Source organism: Pan paniscus, chromosome 6 (genome assembly GCF_029289425.2).
Source record: "Pan paniscus chromosome 6, NHGRI_mPanPan1-v2.0_pri, whole genome shotgun sequence".
NCBI lineage: Eukaryota > Metazoa > Chordata > Mammalia > Primates > Hominidae > Pan > Pan paniscus.
In genome coordinates, this window is record NC_073255.2 from 117,788,847 (window position 1) to 117,815,670 (window position 26,824).

The 26,824-nt window shown below is 41.8% G+C and overlaps 2 protein-coding genes across 3 annotated transcripts in view; both read right to left on the reverse strand.

Annotated features, from left to right (window-relative positions):
- Window positions 1-636: 636 nt before the first annotated feature.
- The window catches only part of LOC129398270 (olfactory receptor 2AE1), a 31,779-nt gene continuing 5,591 nt past the window's right edge, over window positions 637-26,824 (reverse strand). Inside the window, exon 3 of the mRNA XM_055115181.2 lies at window positions 637-7,772. Coding sequence (XP_054971156.1) covers window positions 6,783-7,754 — 972 coding nt within the window. The 5' untranslated portion in view covers window positions 7,755-7,772 and the 3' untranslated portion in view covers window positions 637-6,782. The remainder of the gene's footprint in view (window positions 7,773-26,824) is intronic.
- TRIM4 (tripartite motif containing 4) overlaps window positions 19,670-26,824 on the reverse strand; it is a 28,738-nt gene continuing 21,583 nt past the window's right edge. For both annotated transcript variants that reach the window (XM_003815718.6, XM_063606002.1), the window contains one exon: window positions 19,670-21,541. In XM_003815718.6, the coding sequence (XP_003815766.2) occupies window positions 20,958-21,541 (584 nt within the window). In that variant the 3' untranslated portion in view covers window positions 19,670-20,957. The remainder of the gene's footprint in view (window positions 21,542-26,824) is intronic.

The following is a 26,824-nucleotide window of genomic DNA, read 5'->3' on the forward strand; positions in this document are numbered from 1 at the left end:
CAATTGTAAACTCTCATGGCACTGGTGGGAGTGTCTTTTAGCATGCTGATGCATTATAATTAGCATATCATGATCAGTGAGGATGACCAGAGGTCATCTTCCATCGCCATTTTGGTTTTGGTGGGTTTTGGCCAGCTTTTTCTTCACATGCTGTTTTGTTTTGGTTTTGGGGGTTTTTTTGGAGACAGGGTCTCACTCCATCACCAAGCCTAGAATGAAGTAGTGCAATCTCAGCTCATTGCAACCTCTGTCTCCCAGGGTTCAAGGAATTCTCGTGCCTCACCCTCACCGCCACCCCCACCGCCCCGAGTAGCTGAGACTATAGGCATGCACCACCACACCTGGCTAATTTTTGTAGTTTTAGTAGAGACGGGGTTTCACCATGTTGGTCAGGCTAGTCTCAAACTCCTGATCTCAGGTGATCCTCACACCTCAGCCTTCCAAATTGCTGGGATTACAGACATGAGCCGCCCTGCCTGGCCTCATCTGCTATTCTTTTAGAGTTGTAATGTGTTGCTTGTCTTTTCCTCTTAACAAGTATTTTATTGCTTTTATTGAGCAAATGAAAGCAATGATCAAAACAGTGCTAGTGAAAGAATGTTATTCTGTCTTCCCAAACTGGAGGGTAGACATTCATTTTTTTAATTTAAATAGTTACTTAATTTTTATTTGGAAATATATATTCACAAAAGTTGCCCCAAAAATGTACAGAGATGTGTCATGTACTCTTCATTCTGTTTCCCCCAATGTTAATGTCTTCCATAACTGTGTATATAGTATATTCCTATTACTCTAGTAACAAGAAATTGACATTGATATAATCCACAGGGCTTTAGTCAGATTTCACCAGTTTTATGAGCCCTCATTTGTGTGTATGTGTGTGTGTGTGTGTGTAGCTTTATGCAAATTCATCACATGTGTAGATTTGCATAATGCCCAGAAGAATCAAGATACAGAACTGCCCCATCGGCGTGTGACCCTTCTGATTCTCACCTGCTATTCTTTTATAGTCACAATGTGTAGCTTAACTTTTCTTTTTCACAAGATTTTTTCATTGCTTTTATCAAGCAAAACTTTATTTTAAGGGGACCAATTTATCAATTTTTCCTGTTATGAATTGTGTTCTTGGTATTGAGTCTGAAAATTGTTTGTGTATCGCACCCCACCCCCAATGTTTTTGTTGTTTTTCTAAAAGTTACATAGTTTTATCCTTTACATTTAAGTCTATGATTCATTCTGCATTAATTTTTGTATAAGGTATCAGGTTTAGATCAAGGTTCGTTTCTTGGGGCTTATGGCTGTTCATTGTTCCAACATCATTTCTGGAAAGGCTATCCTTCCTCCACTGAATTGCTTTTGCACCACTATCAAAAATCAGTGGGGCCGGGCGTGGTGGCTCACACTTGTAATCCTAGCACTATGGGAGGTTGAGGCAGATGGATCACTTGACATCAGGAGTTCGAGACCAGCCTGGCCAACATGGTGAAACCCCATCTCTACTAAAAATACAAAATTAGCTGGGCGTGGTGGCGCATGCCTATAGTCCCAGCTACTCAGGAGGCTGAGGCAGAAGAATCGCTTGAACCCAGAAGGTGGAGGTTGCAGTAAGCCAAGCTCAAGCCACTGCACTCCAACCTGGGTGACAGAGCAAGACTCTATCTTAAAAAAAAAAAAAAAATCAGGCCAGGCACGGTGGCTCACGCCTATAATCCCAGTATTTTGGGAGGCTGAGGCAAGCGGATCACGAGGTCAGGAGTTGGAGACCAGCATGACCAACATGGTGAAATCCCGTCTCTACTGAAAAATACGAAAATTAGCCAGGCATGGTGGTGTGCACCTGTAATCCCAGCTACTCAGGAGGCTGAGGCAGGAGAAATGCTTGAACCAGGGAGGCGAAAGTTGCAGTGAGCCAAGATCGCGCATTGCACTCCAGCGTGGGCGACAGAGCAAGACTCCGTCTCAAAAAGAAAAAAAAAAATCAGCTGGGCCTATTTGTGTGCATCTACTTCTCATTCTCTATTGTGATCACAGCGTCTTGACTATAGCAGCTGCATAGTAAGTCGTAACATTATTGAGAGTGATTTCTCCCACTTCATTTATTTTTTTCAGAAATATTTTATCTATTGTTGGTCCTTTGACTTTCTATACAATTCAGAATAAACATCGATATCTAAAAATAAACTTACTGAAATTTTGATACAAATTGAAATAAACTTACAGATCAATATGAAATAAATCTATATCTTTACTATGTACAATCTTGACCTTATGAACACAGGATACCTCTCCATTTCCTTTCCTTCCTTTCTTCCTCTCATGTACATTTTGTAGTTTCAGGATAGTGAGATGTTTTGTTAGGTTTATACCTAAAGTCTTTAATTGGAGGGGTTATAAATCATATAGCATTTATAATGTGTTTTCACATATTCACTGCTGTCATGTAGAAATGTGTTTGACTTTTTATGTGTTGATCTTTTATCTTACAATTGTGCTAAATTCACCTATTTTTTTTGTTTTTATTTTTGTTTTTTGAGTCTTACTCTTTTGCCCAGGCTGGAGTGCAGTGGTGCGATCTTGGCTCATTGCAACCTCTGCCTCCTGGGTTTCAGCAATTCTCCTGCCTCAGCTTCCCAAGTAGCTGGGACTAGAGGCATGCACCACCACACCTGGCTAATTTTTGTATTTTTAGCAGAGACAGATTTCACCATGTTAGCCAGGCTGGTCTCAAACTCCTGGCCTCAAGTGATCCACCCACCTCAGCCTCCCAGAGTGCTGGGATTACAGGCATGAGCCACTAATCTGCCCCATCGGCGTGTGACCCTTCTGATTCTCACGCCGCACCCGGCCTGAATTCATTTTTTTATTCCAGAGTTCCCCTTGCATATTCTTTGAGTGTTGAGATGCTCCTGATCATACTCTAGTACGGAGATGTGTTCTTGAGAAACCTGAGACAGAAAGTAGAGCCCCTCACTTTGAGAGTAAGCAGGAGCACAGCCATGGAGTTCTGAGCTGTAATGAGCCCCTCCAGCTGCCTGCCATGGAGCTGATATCCCCACTCTTGGGTTAGTCCAGTGACCAGACAAAAGCAGGGCTGTAGCGTTGTGACTACAATGGGCCACCCAAGAGGGGACGGCTCCAATGAGAAGACAGGGAAGCAGTGTGGCATCGGGAGTCAGGGGGATTATTTTCTCCTCTGTTCACAGAAGCCTAAATTTATTCATCTGCTAAATTGTCACCATGGATATTCTGGAAGAAAAATACATTTTCTAGATGTAGTACCTACATCAACAGCATCAGCACTATTTGGGATTTATTAAAAATGTAAATTCAGAGTTTTTGAATCAGAAACTCTGAATCAGAAACCCTGGAACTAGGGCCCAGCCAACTGCTTTAACATGACCTTCAGATGATTCTAATGTGTACTCATGTTTGAGAATCGCTGCTGTAGAAGAGCATGAGAACAAGGAAGTAACATGAAAGAATTTAAATGCAAAGGAAATGGAAAATGAAGACTCAATGAAGTAGGAGTTAAAGTGAGTGTAGCGTTCAGTGAAGAAAGTGTTTCAAAAAGGAAGGCATAATCAACTTTGTCAAAGGCTGTTGGGTACATTGAAAATTGGCCATTGATCGCTTCTTGGCCTTTTGGCTAAGAGCAAGTGAAAATTGGCCATTGAATGTGGCCACAAGGAGGCCATTTGTGACAATCATACTAATGGTTTCCATAGATTGATGATGACAAAAGCCAACTGAAGTGAGCTCAGGAGAAAATGGAAGCAGAAAAAGTGGAAATAACAAGTAAAGAAAACTGTTTTGGCCGGGCACGGAGGCTCACGCCTGTAATCCCAGCACTTTGGGAGGCCGAGGCAGGCGGATCACGAGGTCAGGAGATGGAGACCATCCTGGCTAACACGGTGAAACCTTGTCTCTACTAAAAATACAAAAAATTAGCCAGGCATGGTGGCGGGTGCCTGTAGTCCCAGCTAATCGGGAGGCTGAGGCAGGAGAATGGCGTGAACCCAGGAGGCGTAGCTTGCAGTGAGTGGAGATCGCATCACTGCACTCCAGCCTGGGCAACAGAGCAAGACTCCGTCTCAAAAAAAAAGAAGAAAACTGTTTCAAGGAATTCGTCTGTAAGACTGTTTAGACCATGGGTGGACGTCCAATCTTTTGGCTTCCTCAGGCCGCACTGGAAGAAGAATTGTCTTGGGCCACACATAAAATGCACTAAAACTAATGACAGCTGATGAGCTAAAAAATAAATAAAAGTTAAAATCTCATAATTTTTTTTTATACTTTAAGTTCTAGGGTACATGTGCACAACGTGCAGGTTTGTTACATATGTATACATGTGCCATGTTGGTGTGCTGCACCCATTAACTCGTCATTTACATTAGGTATATCTCCTAAAGCTATTCCTCCCCTCTCCCCCCACCCCACAACAGGCCCTGGTGTGTGATGTTCCCCTTCCTGTGTCCAGGTGTTCTCACTGTTCAATTCCCACCTATGAGTGAGAACATGCGGTGTTTGGTTTTCTGTCCTTGCAATAGTTTGCTGAGAATGATGGTTTCCAGCTTCATCCAAGTCCCTACAAAGGACATGAACTCATCATTTTTTATGGCTGCATTGTATTCTGTGGTGTATATGGGCCACATTTTCTTAATCCAGTCTATCATTGTTGGACATTTGGGTTGGTTCCAAGTCTTTGCTATTGTGAATAGTGCCGCAATAAACATACGCGTGCATGTGTCTTTATAGCAGCATGATTTATAATCCTTTGGGTATATACCCAGTAATGGGATGGCTGGGTCAAATGGTATTTCTAATTCTAGATCCCTGAGGAATCACCACACTGACTTCCACAATGGTTGAACTAGTTTACAGTCCCACCAACAGCGTAAAATTGTTCCTATTTCTCCATATCCTCTCCAGCACCTGTGGTTTCCCGACTTTTTAATGATCGCCATTCTAACTGGTGTGAGATGGTATCTCAATGTGGTTTTGATTTGCATTTCTCTGATGGCCAGTGATGATGAAAATGTTTTAAGAAAGTTTATGAATTTGTGTTGGGCCACATTCAAAGCCTTCCTGGGCCACATATGGGCTGCAGTACATGGGTTGAATGAGCTTGGTTTAGACTTTCCGGGATTGAGGAGAAGTTTCTTTTTAAGATGACAATCATAAAGGTATGTCTGTAGGCTGAGGTACTGATCAAGTAGACTGGGAAAATTTATAACGCAGAAGAGAGAAGAATAATTTCAAGAGCAAGATTATAAGAGATCCTTGCAGATCAGATGGTTATGATGACCTGTGTTAGTCCTCCCCCATATTGCTAAACCCAAATAATCTTGTCTCCATTGGATGAATTCTACTACTGGCCTCTTCTTGGACTTATTCTGTGGACAATTTGGCAGTAAATGGATATGTGAGTAATAGTCTCTAAATCTGGTTCTTTAGTGCTCCCACTGATTCTGACATCTTCCCATCATCCCTTCAATAAGCCTTTTTTCTGCTTGTTTCATTCAGAGTCCATTTCTGTTGCTTGGAACCAATACCCATAACTAACACAAAATCTCAGGTCACCCTATTTTTTTTTTCATTAAACACATAAGATTACTGAGGCCTTGAGAGGTTAAGTAACTTACCACTGTTAGCAAGTGGCAGACTCTCCTCCAGATCATTCTGATTCCAAATCACAAGGCTAGGAACCCTCAAAGAACAGAAAGGTATTTTCAGCCTGTGAAATAATAAAAGTTAATATGCCTACCTGCTGTGGCAAGTCCAACGTAGACCAAGGAAAAGCACAAGCAGATGTGTAAAAAATCTTAAGTTTCACAATGCAATTCCAAACATCTAGTCTACCACCTGGATCATACTAGGCACTCAACGAAGATTTGTTAAACACAACATGGATTACAAGAATTATGTTATATATTATTATGTATGTATACAAAATGTATTATTCTTTCCCTTATGAATTCTTACACACTGTGATTCATGGAACACTAAGGGTCTAAGAATATAACTTTTAGGGCCAGGTGCAGTAGCTCACGTCTGTAATCTCAGAACTTTGGGAGGCCAAGGTGGGCAGATCACCTGAGGTTAGGGGTTGAAGACCAGCCTGACCAACATGGTGAAACCCCGTCTCTACTAAAAATACAAAAATTAGCCAGGCATGGTGGCACGCGCCTGTAATCCCAGCTACTCTGTAATACTCAGCTACTCCTGGCTGAGGCAGGAGAATCACTTGAACCTGGGAGGCGGAGGTTGCAGTGAGCCAAGATCGTGCCACTGCACTCCAGCCTAGGTGACAGAGAGAGACTCCGTCGCAAAAAAAAAAAAAGAATACAACTTTTATATCATGCATCCTCCCTTTCAAACAGCCATCATTCACCATTTACTTCCCATGCTTCCAAAAGTAAGCAACACACTCCAATTTTAAACTCCATAAATACTCTCTGGTGGCATGTTTTATATATTTTTGTTAATAAAAATAATAATAGATAAGGTCCCTTATATCTTTATCTTGCCTTCTTTTTTTCAGGGTGTCAGTGACCTTTATATGTCTTCTTTCAAAGGGACTTTTTAAAAAGTTTTCCCTAATTCTCTAAAGATCTACTCAAATGTTCTCCACAGTGCTTGGATACCTGACACCAAGCTGGAATACTGGAATTGTGTGTTAAATGTGTTTTTCTTCCAGTAGTAAAACAGCATAAGGGAGCTAGCTCCCTGAAAAACTTTAGAGGTTTACATGAATTAATTTAAGGAGCTTATCCTATTCCACTCTACACTCGGGGCAACCACAATTGCAGTCGTTGAATGCAATGGGTGATAACATCTCTCCTCAGCACTCTTCTCAGAGCCTTAGCTACATCTTTATTCCGGAGAGTATAAATCAGAGGATTCAATGTGGGCGTAATGATGCTGTAGAACACAGAACCAACTTTGTTCTGCAATAGAGTGCACTGGGACCTGGGTCTCATGTAGGAGAAGATGCAGGCACCAAACCAAAGAGAAACCACCGTGAGGTGGGAGCCACAAGTGGCAAAGGCATTTCTCTTGCTCCCAGATGAGCACATCTGAATGACACTTTGAAGGATGAAGACATAGGATGTAGAAATCAGAAAGATGGGGAGGAGGAGGAGAATGCTGCTGATGTACACTGTGGTCTCATACACAGTGATGTCGCCACATACCAACTTCACAACAGCTGGGAACTCACAGTAGAAGTGGTAGACTTTCCAAGGCCCACAGAAAGGGAAGTGCATCAAGATCGCCATGTGAATTAGGGAGTTCACGGATGCCCCCAACCATGACATGACAGCCATCATCAGTCCCACCTTCTTGTTCATGAGCACAGCATAGCGCAGTGGATGACAGATGGCAACATAGCGGTCATAGGACATGACAGCTAAGAGAAAACATTCAGCACCACCTAGACACAAATAGAGGAAGTGCTGGGTTGCACAGCCCACAAAGGAGATAGATTTCTTGCCAGATAGGTAGTTGGTAGCCATCTTCAGGATGGTTGTGGAAACATGCATCAGATCCATGAGGGAGAGCTGGCTGAGCAGGAAATACATTGGTGTATGAAGCTGGGGATCAACGCAGATGAGGAGAATGGTGAGGGTGTTGCCACTCACCGCAATAAGGAAGACGACCATGGTCAAGGATAAAAGGAAAAGGTGGGTAAGGGAGTCATCGAAGAGCCCCTCAAGGATGAAGTCTGCCAGAGAGGTCTGATTCTTCTGCCACATTGTCCCCTTTCTCAATCCCTGAGGAAACAGAGAGTGGAGATAAAGGGTGTGACTGGAAATACTGGGGTCCAGCATACCCAAGGAAAAGCACCTTTTGATAGAGGACAGAACCTGTGAAAAAAAATTTCCGTTTCTAATTATTCAACCTCTCTAATTATTCAAATAACCTTTTTTTAAAAGAGAGCTTAGAAATCTGCCTTCACAAACATAATCACTCTGAAATTTCAGAATATCTGGACTCTATTATCAAACTTCAAGTCTCTTCTCGTTAAGAAAGATATATATGTGTGTGTATGTGTGTATGTATATGTATGTGTGTATATATTTATTCCCCATTTACTTCCTAGGCTTCCAAAACACACATATGTATACACACACACACACACACACACACACACATATGTCTTTCTTAATGAGAAGAGACTTGAAGTTTGATACTTAATGGAGTCTAGATATTCTGAGATTTCAGAGTGATCATGTTTGTGAAGGCAGATTTTTAAGCTCTCTCTCTCTATACAGACACACACAGAGAGACAGTTTGGAGCAAAGCTTGGGGGCGTTGCTTATTTTATCAGTGAGGATTTTACTAGAAAAGCTATAACACTAAGAGATTTCTCTTATACAATTGTGGAAGCTGGTTAGGCAATCTATGCATGGCTGTTACCTTTGTGTCTGGTGCTGGAACTTTAATTCCAGAGGGCAAGTAGTCAGGAAAAAAAAAATGGATATAAAGAGTGGCAGATCAAAGTCATGCTGGAACCCACAAGCATGAGCTGCAATCCCACAAAGGCAGACTGAAACCCATGTCAGTTCTTGTTGCCTCTGAAATTGGTGGTGTGGATATCCTGCAGAAGCTGGGGCGCCTCTTTTTTTTTTTTTTTTTTTTTTGAGTTGGAGTCTTGCTCTGTCACCCAGGCTGGAATGCTGTGGCCCGATCTCAGCTCACTGCAAGCTCCGCCTCCCGGGTTCATGCCATTCTCTTGCCTCAGCCTCTCTAGTAGCTGGGACTACAGGCGCCTGCCACCACACCCGGCTAATTTTTTGTATTTTTAGTAGAGACGGGGATTTCACCGTGTTCGACAGGATGGTCTCCATCTCCTGACCTCGTGATCCCCCCGCCTCGGCCTCCCAAAGTGCTGGGATTACAGGCGTAGCCACCGCACCCGGCCGCTGGGGCGCTTCTTAATGGCCAGATTAAAAATGCACACACCTGGCCGGGCACGGCGGCTCACGCCTGTAATCCCAGCACTTTGGGAGACCGAGGCAGGTGGATCACGAGGTCAGGAGATGGAGACCATCCTGGCTAACACGGTGAAACCCCGTCTCTACTAAAAATACAAAAAATTTGCTGGGCGTGGTGGCGGGCGCCTGTAGTCCCAGCTACTCGGGAGGCTGAGGCAGGAGAATGGTGTGAACCCAGGAAGCGGAGCTTGCAGTGAGTGGAGATCGCATCACTGCACTCCAGCCTGGGCAACAGAGCGAGACTCCGTCTCAAAAAAAAAAAAAAAAAAAAAAAAAAAAGAATGCACACACCTGACCCAGAAGTCAGAAAAACTAAAGGAGAATCCAAGGGAAGGCCTTTTGAAGACCATCTGGTTGGCAACACGTTTTGGTGCTGGGGCAGTGTCCTCCAGGATGTGAAATATACTCTAAATCTGCATCCAATTTATGCTGCTCTTCCTCCCATAGCAAGATTCATGGAACCAGAAATCACCAGGTAGAAAAGAGAATGAGTCCTCTCACTATAGCCCCCATAACTGTGACCCACCGGCACAATTTTAGCTTTCTATCCCTTCACTTTTAGCTTTTGCTGTTTTAGAGGTCTTAGTTCCAAAGGGAGAAATTCTTCCACCAGGTGTCACAACAATAATCCCATTTTCTGATAGTTAAGACTGCCACCATGCCACTTGGGTCTCCTCATAGAACTGAATCAATAGGCAAATAAGGTTACTCTATTGGCTAGTAAGACTGATTCTGACTAGCAATGGGAAATTCAGTCACTACTATACAGTGAGGATATGGAGAATTATGTCTGCAGTCAGATTTTCTAGGGTGTACTCTCATGTCTCATGATGTAAGCCAATAGAAAACTACAACCCACTTCAGACAAGACTGCTAGTGGCCCAGATGCTTCAGGAATAAAGGTTTGGGTTACCCCACCAAGCAAAGAGTCATGAATAACTGTAGACAAAGAGAATTGGAATGGGTAGTGAAAGCAAGTCGTTATAAATACCAGCCAAAAACCATGTGAGCAGCTACAGAAACAAAAACTGTAATAGTTATGGGCATTTATTCTGTGTGTGTGTGTATGTGTACTGAATATTTGTTTTCTTCTCCTCTGTTATCCCCCGTATCTAACATAAGATGTATTAATAATTGTTAATTTCAGGCAGGGGACAGTGGCTCAGGTCTGTAATCCCAGCACTTTGGGAGGCCAAGGCAGGCAGATCACCTGAGGTCAGGAGTTTGAGACCAGCCTGGCCAACATAGTGAAACCCTGTCTCTACTAAAAATACAAAAATTAGCCAGGCTTGGTGGCATATACCTGTAATTGCAGCTACTCGAGAGGCTGAGGCATTAGAATCTCTTGAACCCGGGAGGTGGAGTTTGCAGTGAGCCAAGATTGTGCCACTGCACTCTAGCCTGGGCGACAGGGCAAGACTCCGTCTCAAAAAAAAAAAGTAATCTTAATTGATTCCTCAAATATCCACCCTATTCTTTTTTGTGTTTTTTCTCCTAAATGTCTTTCTAGACCTTCATGCGGTGACGATTATCTATTTACTTCTTAAAGCAAAGAACTCAGAACTGAATGCATTCTCCCAAGCATTTGATCAGTAAGAAAGAGGTCACATCTGGCCGGGCGCGGTCGCTCATGCCTGTAATCCTGGCACTTTGGGAGGCCACGACAAGTGGATCACCTGAGGTCAGGAGTTCGAGACCAGCCTGACCAACATGTAGAAACCCCATCTCTACTAAAAATACAAAATTAGCCGGGTGTGGTGGCGCATGCCTGTAATCCCAGCTACTCCAGAGGCTGAGGCAGGAGAATCGCTTGAACCCGGGAAGCAGATGATGCAGTGAGCCGAGATCACACCATTGCACTCCACCTTGAGCAACAAGAGCAAAATTCTGTCTCAAAAAAAAAAAAAGTCACATCTGTTACTGTCTCTCTCCTAATGCAGCCTACAGTCTCATCTTTCTGGCTGTCACTTCACACTGTTATTTCACACTCAGCTTCTGGTGGACTAGAAGCTCAACTTCTCCCATGCTCCTCCTGATCACTCCAACCCATTAGAGATCTCCACACACTTCCCTTTTATTTAAGTATCCATATACTTCTCTATCACTTTCCACATTAGTGTCCATCTTTCTCTACAAATCTCCATGGTGTAAGTTTTTCACCATCTGACCTGTGTCTCTCTTCCTCCCTTCAGCAACTTTGCTAATAATTTCCCATTCTGATTTGTGGCCTTCAAGTGACTTTTTTTTTTCTCTGCCTTCCGAGGAAGCTTTCCTTATGGATTGGCCAAATATCCTCTGACTTAAGGGATAAGCTGACAATGCCCTAATTTATAATAAAGGTTTCCTAAATACCTCAAGCCCTAATATTATCTTACCTGTTATTTCCCTGCAGAGACTCGTAGGAAGACAAAGCATAGAAGTGAAATGCAGAGGGCAAGAGAGGTCCACACTGACCCGCCTGTTGGCTACTGGTGATCAAAACAAGCCTTTTCTGAGGTGCTCACCAGACTTCCTTCCCTAAGCCTGGAAATTTCCATTTACGTTACATTACTGTGGAACGGCATAGAAGAAATTGCCCCAATGCAGGCATTGTTGTTTGCACTAATTACCCTAATGGCAGAACATCACCAGGACCAATGGGACACATGTGTGTTCATATTGTGAGCTCCATCAACACACATCAGGACAGATTAAGTAACTGAACTTTAGCCTCTACTAGTTGGACCTTTGAATCACACATATGCTTCCTCTGGCTCTATACGTATATTTGAGACAACCCTCCATTCCAATATCAGAGCTTGGGCAATAGGAATTTCCATTAATATTACTTTATTAAGAAGGTAAACTGAATACCAGTTTAATCATGAATGTGCCCAGAGTCAAAAGAAAATCTGTTATGGTTTTCCATTGTTTTGGATCTCTCAAGGCACTCTCTTCTTAGCTTTACATCTCCTTCCCTACTTAATAAAATATGAATTTGGCTGATGCAGTCAGGAAGCACTTTTCTGACTGCATAAATGTCTTCTCAATAGTAATCATGGGGGTTAGAGTAAGAACATTCTTGGTCTGATGTGAGCCAATCATAAGAAAAAACAGACATCATCTGGGAGAAATAAAACATCCCCCTAACCCAGAGGACCTATGTCAGCTGAAGCAAATTGTGGACACTAAATAGAATGGCATCAGGGATTCCATCCCAGAGGACACATCTTGCATGGCTTCTGGAGACCATTACTCAAGATGTCAATTAGACTGTGCTGTATGCACTGAGATAAGCATCCCCAAAGGGCTTTACTTGGAGTTTGTTCCAAGTGATCGGGAGAATGAGATATTTTGCGGAGTGAGCCTGAAGATAACAGGAGAATATTCTCCTCAGGGGCCAATTAACTGTGGAGATAAAAAATTCTTAGAGTCCCTTGATTGTTTTTCACTTGGGAACCCAGATTTCTGTAACGCCTTTCCACGCAACCCTTTTGAGAAGACAGTCTGAGTAATAATATCTAGTCTCTTTTGCCCACAGGACCCTTTTGAGGGTTTCCATGTGCCATATCATAGGAAAGAAGTCAAGGAATAGAGGCAGGCAGTTCCCATCCTAGCTGTTGATCGTACTCCAATTTCATAGACAACATGAATATAACATGTCAAGAGATTTCAGGTCGAGTGCGGTGGCTCACACCTTTAATCCCAGCACTTTGGGAGATGGAGGCAGGTGGATTACTTGAGGTCAGAAGTCTGAGACCAGCCTGGCCAACATGGCAGAACCCTGTCTGTACTAAAAATACAAAAATTAGCCAGGCATGGTGGCACACATCTGTAGTCCAAACTACTCGGGAGACTGAGGCAGGAGAATCACTTGAACCCGAGAGGTGGAGGTTGCAGTGAGCTGAGATCGCACCACAGCACTCCAGCCTGGATGACAGAGTAAAACTTCATCTCCAAAAAAAAAAAAGAAAGAAAGAAAGAAAAAGATTTCAGACACAGAGGGAAAAGAAAAAAATGGCATAACCCTACCTCTCCTTCTTATGCACTCCGATATCATTCTCATACCCTGCTCTTCCTTTCCATTATAGGGATATGTTGACCTCTTCTTTGTTTCTCCATCTCAACTCAAATCCTAAAATGTTTTGCTTCACTGATATTTGCTGGTTGTTTAAAATTGTGTAGCACTCTCCCCAACTCTCTCTCACTCCTGCTTTCTCCATGTGACCTACCTGCTCTCACTTTGCCTTCTACGGTGAGTAAAAGCTCCCTGAGGCCTCCCAAGAAGATCATCAGACACAAGCACCAGGCTTCCTGTACAGCCTGCAGAACCATGAGCCAATTAAACCTCTTTTCTTTATACATTACCCAGCCTTGGGTACTTCTTATAGCAATGGAGGAATAACCTAATACAGATTGCAAATAATTTCTCTCATTCAATAGGTGGGCTTTTTATTTTTATTTTTTATCGTTTCTTTGCTGTGCAGAAGCTTTTGAGTTTGATGTCTTCCCACTTGCCCGTTTTTGCTTTTGTTGCCTTCTTTTGGTGTCATACCCAAGAAATCATTATAAAGGCTAATGTCAAGAAGCTTTTCCCTTATGTTTTCCTCTAGGAGTTTTATGGTTTCAGGTCTTACATTTTGGTCTTTAATTCATTTTATGCTGATTTTTGTGTATGGTGTAAGAGAAGGGTTTAATTTCTTTGTTTGCATGCGGATATCCAGTTTTCCCAAAACCAGTTATTTAAGAGACTATCTTTTCTTTTCTTTTTTTTTTTTTTTTTTTTTGAGACGGAGTCTCACTGTTTCGCCAGGCTGGAGTGCAATGGCGTGATCTCGGCTCACTGCAACCTCTGCCTCCCAGGTTCAAGCAATTCTCCTGCCTCAGCCTTCCAAGTAGCTGGGATTACAGGCACATGCCGACATGCCCAGATAATTTTTGTATTTTTAGTAGAGACGGGGTTTCACCACGTTGGCCAGGATGGAAAAGAGACTATCCTGTCTTTATTGTGCATTCTTGGCACACTTCTTGAAGATAAGCTGACTGTATATGCATGGGTTTATTTCTGCACTACCTATTCTGTTCTGTTTGTCTATCTGCCTGTTTTTATGCCAATACTGAAGGACATCATTTGTCTGGGGAAATACCCAAGGTTCGTTGTCTTGTGCTAAGGAAATCAAATATGAGGACACATACAAGGAGTGGGTTTAAGAGCAGAACTTTAATTAAAGTGAAAGAAAGAAGACAGAGCTTCCTCATGCAGAGGAAGGGAACCAAAGTGGGTTTCCAGGTTTGGGGTGAGATGCAGTTGACTTTATAGAGGGGCTTAGAAAGGCAGTGTCTGATTTTCATAGGGCCCATGGGATTGGTTGGACCAGGTGTGCCATTTACATAGCCCATAATTAGGCTGGCCATCCCACCCTAATCTTTTATTATACAGGTGGGGTCTCCACCTGGCCAGCACCATGACATCTGCACATGTGGCAACAAAGAGAAGGGAAGAGAAAACCTCCATGTTGGATGTATCTGGCTTCCAGGTATCTCTTTTGTATTGGCACGGCTGCCAGTATTCACCTATGCAAGCTTCCAGCTTGTGTATCAATGCTTGCAGCTTGATTTTTCAGGCTGCTTTTTGTTAGAAAAGAAATGATGTGGGGGCTGCTTTTTATTAAAAGGAAATTCCACTGAGAATTCTTTTACCCTTACTAACTGCCTAAATAATTCCTTTTTAACTTCTATATCAGTATCATGCTGTTTTGATTATTGTAGCTATGGAATATAGTCTTAAATCAGGACTTGTAATGGCCCCAGCTGTGTTTTTCTTGCTCAAAATTGCTTTGGCTATTTGAGGCCTTTTGTGGTTCCATGTGAATTCTAGGATTTTTTTCTATTTCTGTAATAAATACCATCAGGATTTTGATAGAGACTGCACTGATTCTGTAGGTTGCTTTGGTAATATGAACATTTTAACAATATTATTCTTCCAATTCATTAACATGGAATGTCTTTTCATTTATTTGTGTTTTCTCCATTCCAAAAACAACATAATACACATTCTTATCATCTGCAATGGCACATACTCTAAAATCAACCAATCAGCCATAAAACAATTTTCCACAAATTCAAAAAAACCAAAATCATACCAACCACACTCTCAGACCACAAAACAATAAAAATAGAAAACAATAATAAGAATAGCAATCAAAACTAAACAATAACATGGAAATTAAACAACCTGCTACTTAATGACTTCTAGGTAAACAATGAAATGAAGGCAGAAATCAAGAAATTCTTTGAAACTAGTGAGAACAAAAGATATAATATACCAAAATCTCTGGGACATGGCCAAAGCAGTATTAAGTGGAAAGCTTATAGCACTAACTGCCCACATCAGAAAGCTAGAATCTCAAATTAACAACCTAATATCACACCTTGAGGAACTAGAAAAAAAAGAGCAAACCAAATCCAAAGTCAGTAAGAGACAAGAAATAACCAAAATCAGAGCTGAACTATATGAAATTCAGGTGCAAAAAAACCATACAAAATATCAATGAAACCAGAAGTCAATATTTGAAGGAATAAGTAAGATTGATAGACCGCTAGATAGACTAATAAAGAAAAAGAGAGAAGATCCAATTAAACACAATCAGAAATGACAAGGGGACATTACTACTGACCCAATAGAAATATTTTAAAAAAACAAAAACCTCAGAGAGTATAACAAACACCTCCATGCACACAAGCTAGAAAACCTACTAAAAGTGGCTAAATTCCTGGAAACATACAATCTCCCACGATTGAACCAGGAAGAAATTAAAAATCTGAACATACCAATAACAAGTTACAAAATTGAATTGGTAATAAAAAGCCTATCAACCAGATAAAGCCCAGGATCAGAAGGATTCACAGCTGAATTCTACCAGATGTATAAAGAAGAGCTGGTATCATTCCTGCTGAAACTATCCAAAAAACTGAAGAGGGACTCCTCCCTACCTCATTCTATGAGGTCAGGATCATCCTGATACAAAAACATGGCAGAGACAAAACAAAAAAAGAAAACTTCAGGTCAATATCCTTAAAAAAAAATAGATGGAAAAATTCTTAACAAAATACTTGGCTGGGCTTGGTGGCTCACACCTGTAATCCCAGTACTTTGGGCGGCCGAGGAGGGCGGATCACGTGAGGTCAGGAGTTTTAGACCAGCCTGACCAATATGATGAAACCCTGTCTCTACTAAAAATACAAAAATTAGCCAGGCGTGGTGGCACGTGCCTGTAATCCCACCTACTCGGGAGCCTGAGACAGGAGAATCGCTTGAATCCGAGAGGCAGAGGTTGCAATGAGCCGAGATCATGCCATTGCACTCCAGCCTGGGCAACAAGAGCGAAACTCCATCTCAAAAAACAAACAAACAAAATGCTAGCAAATCTAATCCAGCAGCACATCAAAAAGGTAATCCACCACTATCAAGTAGGCTTTACCCCTGGGATGCAAGGTTAGTTCAACATATGCAAATCAGTAAGTGTAATTTATCACATAAACAGAACCAAAAACAAAAACCATATGATTATATCAATATATGCAGAATACATTGGGAGTCATCCACCTGCCCTCCCACCTGGGGGTTGGGAGGGCAGGTGGATGACTACAAAGCGGATACATAGGGTAATGATAGGATGATGAAACTATTCTATTTGGTACTGGAGTGATAAATACATAACTCATGCATGTGCCAAAACCCATAGAACCATACATCAACAAGGAGTGAACTTTGATATACACAAAATTTTAAAAATTAAACAGGATGTTCAAAGAATTCCAGGATGAAATGCAGACTGTGAGGATGACTCTAACTATATTACAAATCTATTACACAATCTCACTGAAGAATGGAGTGGTAGGGGAAGGAGCTGAATAACTTTGGAAAATGCTGTTTTGATGGAAAAACATAAGGTGAAAAATAAAAGGAATTGTGCACAAACACTGTACTCCAGTTGATAAATTTCTCACTGGGATACAGGTTAACAATTCTGAATCTGCTTTGCATGTATGATGGGGTTATAAATAAACAGATGGTGGATGATGAGAGCCAGGTTTCTATCAGAGAAGAAAATTACAGATGATAAGAAAGGAGGGAAGGCTAGAATGAATCTCATGGAGCTGGATTACAGTTGGAGACATTAGTATTAATTCATGCTTAGCTGAATATAAATATAGATGGGTAGACAAAGAAATAATTCTAGAAGTGTGTATATATATGGGTATTGTGATGGTTAATAATGAGTGTCAACTTGATTGAAGGATGCAAAGTATTGATCCTGGATGTGTCTGTGAGGGTGTTGCCGAAGGAGATTAACATTTGAGTCAGTGGGCTGGGAAAGGCAGACCCACCCTTAATCTAGGTGGGCACCATCTAATCAGCTGCCAGCACAGCCAAGATATAAAGCAGGCAGAAAAATGTGAAAAGGCTAAACTGGCTTAGCCTCCCAGCCTACATCCTTCTCCTGTGCTGAATGCTTCCTGCCCTCAAACATCAGACTCCAAGTTCTTCAGCTTTGGGACTCTGACTGGCTTCCTTGCTCCTCAGCTTGCAGACAGGTCTGCATGATATGCAGATACCACCGGAAAGTGGACAACTGCAGCACTACAGCCCCTTTCTAGGACATCCCTGAAGGACAGGAAATCTGTTAGCTAATTCACTGCATCAGACTGAGCTGTAAGGGTGTGTGACTTAAGGTCTGTCATGGCCTTAGGTCTTATTTATAATTTGGTATCTTATTGTCACAGAGCCCATTTTGTTAATCCTGTTGTCTCTATTTTAATATTAATGTTGGGCAGCTGTTGTGTCTAAACTCCAAAAGGGAGGAGGTGCACCTGAGACACGTCTAACTTCTCAGCCCATCATGGCCAGAAATTTGTTTTTCAGGCTTCTCCGGAGTCCCCTTAGCCAAGAGGGGGTTCATTCAGTCAGACGGGAGGCTTAGGATTTTTAGTTTACAACTGACAGTTTATTTTCAATCCTGTTTGTATATCAAGAAGCATGGGAAAGAGTTTATGGGTGGATTTTTTTTTTTTTTGGTTGGCTTTTTAAATAAAAATGAACACCTAGGTCCCATTCCATACCTGAGGAGACCAGAGGGGTCAATATCAAGACTCAAGCACAGAGACAAAGAATTGTGAAGAATAAGAAGGGTAGGGGAAAAGAATTTTTTCTATGTTGAAGATGCAAGTTCTTTGCAATCGTATGAAGGGGAACTCATGAAGGCTTAAAAGGAAAAGTTTGGAATCATTGCCACCAAAGACGTTAAAACAAGTCAAGTGATTAAAAAAAGTTTACCATGCAGCTCAAAGGGCCCACTTGAAGGCAGAGAGCAAGGATTCATAGCAGAATCAATCAACCTTTCAATAGGCAGAAGGAAGAGAGGAGGGAAGGTACTGATGAGTTTCCAAAGGATTAGCTATTAGTAAGACAGGCACTGAAGGACGTCCTGAAGGGCAAGTGTAGTCATCATTTCCTAAGGTGGCCATAACAAACTGGGTGGCTTAAAACAATGGAAATTTACTGTCTAACCTCAGTTTTGGCAGTTAGAAATCAGAAACCAAAGTGTTGATGGGGCCATGCTCCCTTCAAAGCTTCTAGGGGAAGATTCTTCCTGGCCTCCCCCAGCTTCTGGTAGCCCCAGGTTCCTTGGCTTGTGACAGCATAACTCCAATCCAATCTCTGCCTCCATCTTCCAGAGCCTCTTTCACGTTGTTTCCATCTGGCATTTTTCTGTGTGTGTGTGGGCATGAGTGTGTGAACATATGCATAAGTTTCCTTCTTTTTATAAGGACACCAGTCATATTGGGTTAGAGCCCACCCAAATGACCTTATCTTGTTTACATCTGCAAATATCCTATTTCCAAATAAGGTCATATTCACAGGTAGCTCTTCAACATATGTTTTTGGGGAACATAATTCAACCTATAACAGCAAATATCCTGGGAAGTTGAGAACTCAGTAGAAACTGTTGAATGAGGGGGCTGCTCAGGCTGAATAGGAAGACAAGCCAAGATGGTTGATGTATAAGAAGGGGAGGAGGGGAGGAGGAGTTAGGGAAGATGCTGTAAGTTGTGTAAGAATCCTCACTACCACCATTCAACCCAGCAATCCCATTATTCAGTATATGCCCAATACCCAAAGACATCATTCAACCATAGAGACATATGCATGTATATATTCATTGCAGCACTATTCACAATAGCAAAGACATGGAATCAACCTAAATGCCCATCAACAGTAGACTGGATAAAGAAAATGTAGTACATATACACCATGGAATACTATGCAGCCATAAAAAAAGAATGAGATCATGTCTTTGCAGCAACATGGATGGAGCTGGAGGCCATTACCCTAAGCAAACCAACACATGAACAGAAAACCAAACATCACATGTTCTCACGTATAAGGGGGAGCTAAACATTGAGTACCCATGGACACAAAAAAGGGAACAACAGACACCAGGGACTACTTGAGGGTAGAGCGTGGAGAAGGGTGGGGTATCAAAAAAGTACCTATTGGGTACTATGCTTATTACCTGGGTAATGAAATAATATGTACACCAAACCCCTGTGACATGTAATTGATCTATAGAACAAACCTGCACGTGTTCCCCTTAAACTAAAATATAAGTTAAAATAAAATCCTCATTAAATCACTGCCTGAAAGTCTTTATTGAAAATCTGGGAGAAAATATATTGAAATGTTAGTAGTGCATAACTTTAATTTTTATACTTTTTGCATCTTACAAACTTTCTACAATAAGTACACATGACTTATATAAACAGAGAAAAGCAATCATTATCTTAAAAATAACTATCCAGTAACTGCCACAATCTCCTGAGTCCAGACAATCTAGAGCAGAAGGGTAGACTGAGGAAAATATACACAGTATAAAAAAGTAACAAAATCAAAACCTGAAACAAAGATCAACATCCAATAAATGCTTCTGAATAAAGGGAGAGTAGATAAGAACATGGGCTTTCATCTCAGACAAATCTGGATTTTAATCCCAACACTGCCATTTACCAGCTAGCCAATACTGAGCTAGTTACTCTAAAGAGTTCGGTTTTCTTATTTGTACAAATAGGATTTGACTTTCCATCTCACTGAGTTGTGATGAGAGTCATATGCAACAGCATATGAAGAGGCTAGCAAAAGGTATTTAGCAAGCGTTCCAACATTCTCATGATGACATGAATAACACTGTACATACAACATACCAACTTGATAAATACACAGCACAGTTAATAGCTGAGGGCAGAGTCATGGTTGGGAAGAGAGAGAGTGCAACATGGGCAGAGTGAGGGGGGATTCCCACAATTTTCTAAGACAGAAAAGTGGGGGAATCAGTAGTTACTGGAAAGAATAGGCAATGCCTGACTGGATAGAAAAAGATTCTATGCCTTTGTCAAATTTCACAAAAGTGACATAAGCCTATACTGCGGGATGTTCACACTACGTCCCTTTAGTGCAGTTACGGTACTTCAGGCTGCAAGTAACCAAATACAACTAAAATTGTCTTATACAATAAGGGCATAATTATCTCATATAACAAGAAGCTTGGCATGAAGGAAATTTCAACAATTTCACAACGGCAACAAAAACTCTGTTTCTTCTACCTTTCCACCATTCCTGTGTTCTCAGTTCCAATATGGCTGCTAACATCCATATGTCTTCCCCGCACATCTCTTTAAAAGCTACAAAAAGATTTCCCAAAAGCATCTTGGAAAATTTCCTGTCCCATCTCCATTGGCCAGACCCACCTCCCATGGGACTGCCTCTTGTGAAGCACACAAAGGGCAGATACCAAACGGTACCGTTAGGGAGACCCAGAAGATGGACCATCCAGGATAGAGACATGAAGGGCAGAAGAGGGCCCAGGGATGTGTGTCCCTCATCTGGACTACAGGGAAGGAGTTTTGGTCAGGGGAAGAAAAGCCTCATTTCCTATCAGTCACTGGTGGAATGACTAAAGATGCTAATGGACTCAACCAAAAAAATGGCCGGAGGCGTGAGACAGAAGAACAAGAAAAGGTGTGCAGGTGCACTCCGTCCACAGCGCTGTAGAAGGAGACATTCCCAGTCCCACGATCCAGGTAAACCCCCACTCGGTGGAGAGCTGGCTCTTGCTGGGTGGGAGTTCCAGGGAAGCCTATCAAGGGCCAATAGCCAGCAGCACTCCAATAAATCGCCCAGATGCCCACATCTGGGGACATTTTTGAACGATCAGTAATTCCCATGACGTCCTCCCGACACACCCCAACGGCAACCTCCAGACTATCTCTACTCTCAACTTCCCAGTAATGTTTCCCTGAGGTGAAAACGTTTTTTCCCAGAACACAGGGTAAGTGCTGAAATCTCTCTACAAAAGCAGTCTTATGAGGATTCCTCCATCCAGCAAAGTAGTTCCATGCTGAAGAAAACACTGGCCAAGAACTGGCTGATGCTGTATTTTTCACGTATCTCCCTTCCTGGGAGAAGACAAGTTTGGGATGAGCTGTGTCTTCAGCTAGGTTTACAGCCACTGTGGAGAAAATGAGAGCTAAGTAGTGCAGCAGCTTATCATCAACCCTTCCCCAGAAATGCCCATCTTTTCCAGCATCAGTTTCATCTTTCTCCTCCTAACAAACACTCATGACTCCACTGCTGCCCAACTGATCCTCACCAGGCCTAGCAGGCCACAGCATGGCCTTTAGCAACCTGAAGTCCTCATTTCCCTTCTGCTCTAAGCAGAAGACTAAGCCCTAGACCGGGCACAGTGACTCATGCCTGTAATCCCAGCACTTTGGGAGGCTGAGGCGGGGAGATCACTGGAGGTCACGAGAGTGAGACCAGCCTGGCCAACATGGCGAAACCCCGTCTCTACTGAAAATACCAAAAAACAAACAAAAAAACTGGCCCGGCATGATGGTGGGCACCTGTAATCCCAGTTACTGGGGAGGCTGAGGCAGAAGAATCACTTAAACCCAGAAGGCGGAGGTTGTAGTGACCCGAGATCATGCCACTGCACTCCAGCCTGGGCGACAGAGCAAGATTCTATCTTTAAAAAAAAAAAAAAGACTAACCTCTAGAAACTGGGGATCTAATTATTTCATGCCCCAAGTTTTCACAATCAGCCTAAAATTTGGAGAGATATTAACAAATTCTCACATGTTGAATCAAAACTAGAACCAAGGCTGCCGACTAGCTGATTCTTTGGCTAGATACACACAGGTGTCACATAGGACAGAATAATGAGGTCTCTTTTCACGGGTTCCAGTTGTTTATGGGGCATCTCCACAAATCTCCCCACAGATCATTCAAAACTGAACTAATTATCTTACTTACACCCCCTTCTATACTCTCGGGACTAATCCACTTCATATGCAGACATCTTGCCTTCTATGTTCTCTAAGGTGTCAGAGTCCCCTCCACCTGAACACTCATGCTTTTAAATCTTTATTTTCGACTCTTTTTCCTCTAACCTTCAATAGCTAGTTAGTCACCAAGTCCTACCAATTCTACCTCTGAAATTTGTCACTCAGGTTCTTTTCCTCCCCTCCACTCCCATTGCCACTGCCTTTACTCCAATGTCCAGTGTCACTCAATGTGTTAATAATGTCCTCCCTGGCCTCCCTGACTCCAAATTCCCTTCCCTCTAACTCTCCATGTCTCTTGAGTTTGAGGACTTTTTTTAAAAAAAATCAGGAATGTATGCTAGAGTTTGACAAATGCTTTTCCTGCTTCCACTGAGACAATCACATGGTTTTCCTTTTTTTTTTTTTTTTTACTTTAGTGATATAAACTACATCGATTTTCAAATATTAAACCAACTATGCTCTTCTGGGATAAATCTCACATATTGTGATTATTATACATTATCCTTTTTGTATACCAAAGGATATATAAATTGGTTGTGATTATTACATATTATCCTTTTAATATATTGTTGGATTCAATTTGCTAAAGTTTTCTGAGAATTTAGGTATCTATGTTCATGAGAGACATTGATGTATAATTCTTTTCTCTTGTGACGTCTTTGTCTGATTTTGGCATCATGGTAATACAGGCCTCACAGAAAGAATTGGGAAATATTCCCTCTTCATCAATTTTCAATAGGAGTTCTTGAAGAATTGGCATTTATTTCTTAAATGTTTGGTGAAATGTTTCACCAAGAAAATCATCTGGGGACCAGGCGTGGTGGCTCACGCCTGTAATCCCAATGCTTTGGGAGGCCAAGGCAGTGGATTACGAGGTCAGGAGTTCAAGACCAGCCTGACCAACATGGTGAAACCCCATCTCTACTAAAAAAAAATACAAAAATTAGCCAGGCATGGTGGCGCGCACCTGCAGTCCCAGCTACTTGGGAGGCTGAGGCAGGAGAATCACTTGAACCTGGGAGGTGGAGGTTGCAGTAAGCTGAGATTGCACCACTGCGCCCCAGCCTAGGCGACAGACCAAGACTCCATCCCCCCCCCAAAAAAAAAAAAGAAAAGAAAGAAAAGAAACAAAACGAAAGCCATTTGGAAGGTTTCTAATAGCAATTTCTTTCATAGAAATAAGATTATTCCAGTTATCTCTATCTTCATGAGTCAGCTTTTGTAATTTGTGTCTTTTAAGGACTTCATCCATTTCATCTATATTGTCAAGTTTATTGGCAAAAAGTTGCTCTTAATATTCTATTATCCTTTTAATATCTGCAGAATCTGTAATGATGTCACCTTTCTCATTTCTGACATTAGTAATGTGTGTTTTCTTTTTTTCTGATCATTTTGATTAAAGGTGTGTCAATTTTACTGAAATTCTCAAAGGACCAGCTTTTGGTTTCATTGGTTTCTGTTGGCTTTCTGTATTTCATTGCAATGATTTCTGCTCTGATTTTTATTATTTCCATTCTTCTGTTTACTTTGGGCTTTACTTGCTCCTCTTTCTCTAGTGTCTTAAGGTGGAAGCTGAGGTCAGTGATTTGAGAAGTTTCTTCTTTCCAATATAGCACTATACACTTTTCTTTAAGTATTGCTTTAGGTGCATCCCACAAATTCTGGTATGTTGTCTTTTCCTTTTCATTCCATTCAAACTACTTCCTAATTTGCCTTTTGATTTCTTCTTTAATTCAAGGGTTACTAAAAAGTCTATTATTTAGATTCTTGATATTTAGGGGGGTTTCTAAGGATATTTTGATACTGATTTCTATCAATTCCATTGTGATCAGAGAACATACTCTGAATGATCTGAATCCTTTGAATTTGACACTTGCTTTACAGACAGCTTAGTCTATCTTGGAAAATGTTTCACGTACACTGAAAAAAATATGTAGTATATAGCTGTTGGGTAGAGTGTTCTATAAATAATGGGATCAAGTTGATTGATAATGTTATTCAAGTCTACTATATCCCTGCTGATTTATTGCCTAATTATTCTAAAAATTATTAAAAGGTATTGAAAACTCCAAACGTAATTGTGAATTTGTCTATTTCTTCTTGCAGCTCTATTAGTTTTTGCTTAATATGTTTGAAGCACTGTTAAGTGCAGAAATGTTTAGAACTTACATTCTCTTGACGAACTGACCACTTTATCATTAGGATATAACATTCTTTATCTCTGGTAATATCCTTTGCTCAGAAATCTACTTTGATACTAATATACCCACTCCAGATCTATTAACATATCTTTTTCCATTCTTTTGCTTTAAACATATATGGTTCTTCATATTTAATGTGTTTCTTTTCCAGCAAAAAATTGGGTCTTTTTTTTTTTTTTAGCCAATCCAACCAACTTCTGCCTTTTGATTAGCGCATGCAGACCATTTATAGTTAATGTGATTATTAGTATGATTAGATTTGTGTCTATTATTTTGCTGTTTTCTATTTGTCCTATATGTTTTCTTCTTTTTCTGCCTTATTTTTTATTAATCTTTTTTTATAATTCCACTTTATTTCCTTTTATTGACTAGCTACAACTCTTTTATTTTAGTGGTTTAAGGTTTATAGTATCGTATGGCAGATGCACCTGACAGCAATAACTCAAGCATACCCTAACAATGACCCTATGGTCCAAGTAGAATGTGGGTTCACACTTCCAAGCTAAGAAATGTGGGAGTGGCCAACTCAGAGATCTGCTCCTTTTCTAGGAAGGACATCTGAACATCTGAACCTCTGGCCCGTTCTTGGAATGCAGGCTGTACAGAGGATCAAGGCCCTTTGATTCGGGTTAAATGGAGGTTGTTAGGAGCAGGTTGCTAAGTGAAAATGCTACATAATCTGCATGCTTTTTACAAACAGTAGCAACTGGTTTTCGTGTCCAGCCCACTGCTCCTGGACCACCCAGCATATAAGTCCTCAATAAATCCTATGTCTCATTCACCGGCTCCAGGTTTCTTCCACCTCTCAGACACAGTGCCATCCGTACTGAAATCAATAGGGGTCTAGCACAACAATTAGCCCAGCAGGAGGTTGGAGAAAATTCCACGAGTGCCAAGACAATGGGATCAGGGGAGAATCCACGGGGGAAATCCTGGGCTGGCTGTCCACATGTATGTGGGGCCCAATAGCCACTATCCTTGATGGGTGGGGCCCACCAGGTGAGTATGGGGATACCCCCAAAATGCCAAAAGTTCTGGAAGAACTGCTGCAGGGGGTGGATCCAACTAAGGGAAAGTCAAATGCCCAAGCTGTGGCAGCTGCAGTTGGCTGGCCAGTCCTGACTGTGCTTAGAGCAGCCCCCAAGGTTGAGCTTGTGGCACAGACAAGGGTGTACCACTTACAAGATGAGCTGCAACTAGGGAGATATTAGCTCAGGCTAATTTCTGTCCCACCCGTGGGAACAGGATGACAAAATGGAGACACTGGTTTGTTGCGTAGCCTGTTTGAAGGGCCACTGACTGCCACATGGAGTTAGGACTATCATGACTAAATTGTCCTGGAACCCTAAGTCCTGGGACCTCGTGAAGAGATCTAGTGGTGGGGAGGATGAGGACTGGGATGAGTCCATAGAGGTTCCCATCCTCTCAGCCTGTCTGATGGTCACTACCAAGATAAAAGAAGACCAACCACACCCACAGAGGGTAGCCCTACAAGACTTGCCTCCACCTGAAAGAAGGCAGACCACCACAACGCAGGATTATACCGCTGTGGAAATGGTGAAGCTGGGAAGTAAGTTCAAACAGAGTGGGAGACAGTTGATCCCACCCTCCCTGGGATTTTACACTCTCCCACTTAGTAGAAATGGATTTTGAATGTTCCCGATGCAGATAATGATAAATGTTTGAGGTGATGAATATGCTAATTACCCTGATTCTATCATTATGCACTGTATACATGTATTGAAACATCACACTGTACCTCATAAATATGTAAAATTATTGTGTAGCAACTAAAAAAAAGAGCAAAAGATTTCTCAAGTCGGTTCTTGCACTCCATGGGGGAAAGGCCTAGAAAAGAATATACAGGTCACACCTATTTTACATCCTACTCCCCAACCCCCTGTATTTCCAAAATAATGAATCCCAGTCTTCCTTGTGCAAGGGGACAATCATCCTCTTATAGAACATTATAATACTCCCCACTGTCTTACTCTGGCCACTTGCAAAGCATTGCAAAGGGCCCAATCCACTTTGTATTATAAACCAGGCGCCAGGCCACTGCCAGGGGTGGTGCTCTCAGAATGACACAACTTCCTGTGTCTTACTAAATGGCTTCCCCTTTCTTGTACCCACTAAACATCTCACCTGTTGCCCACAGATGGGGTGCAGCAAACCGCTTCACCAACTGGGTGCACATGGTGACCTCTTTCCAGAACACAACAGACTATTGGGTCTGCAGAGAGTTGC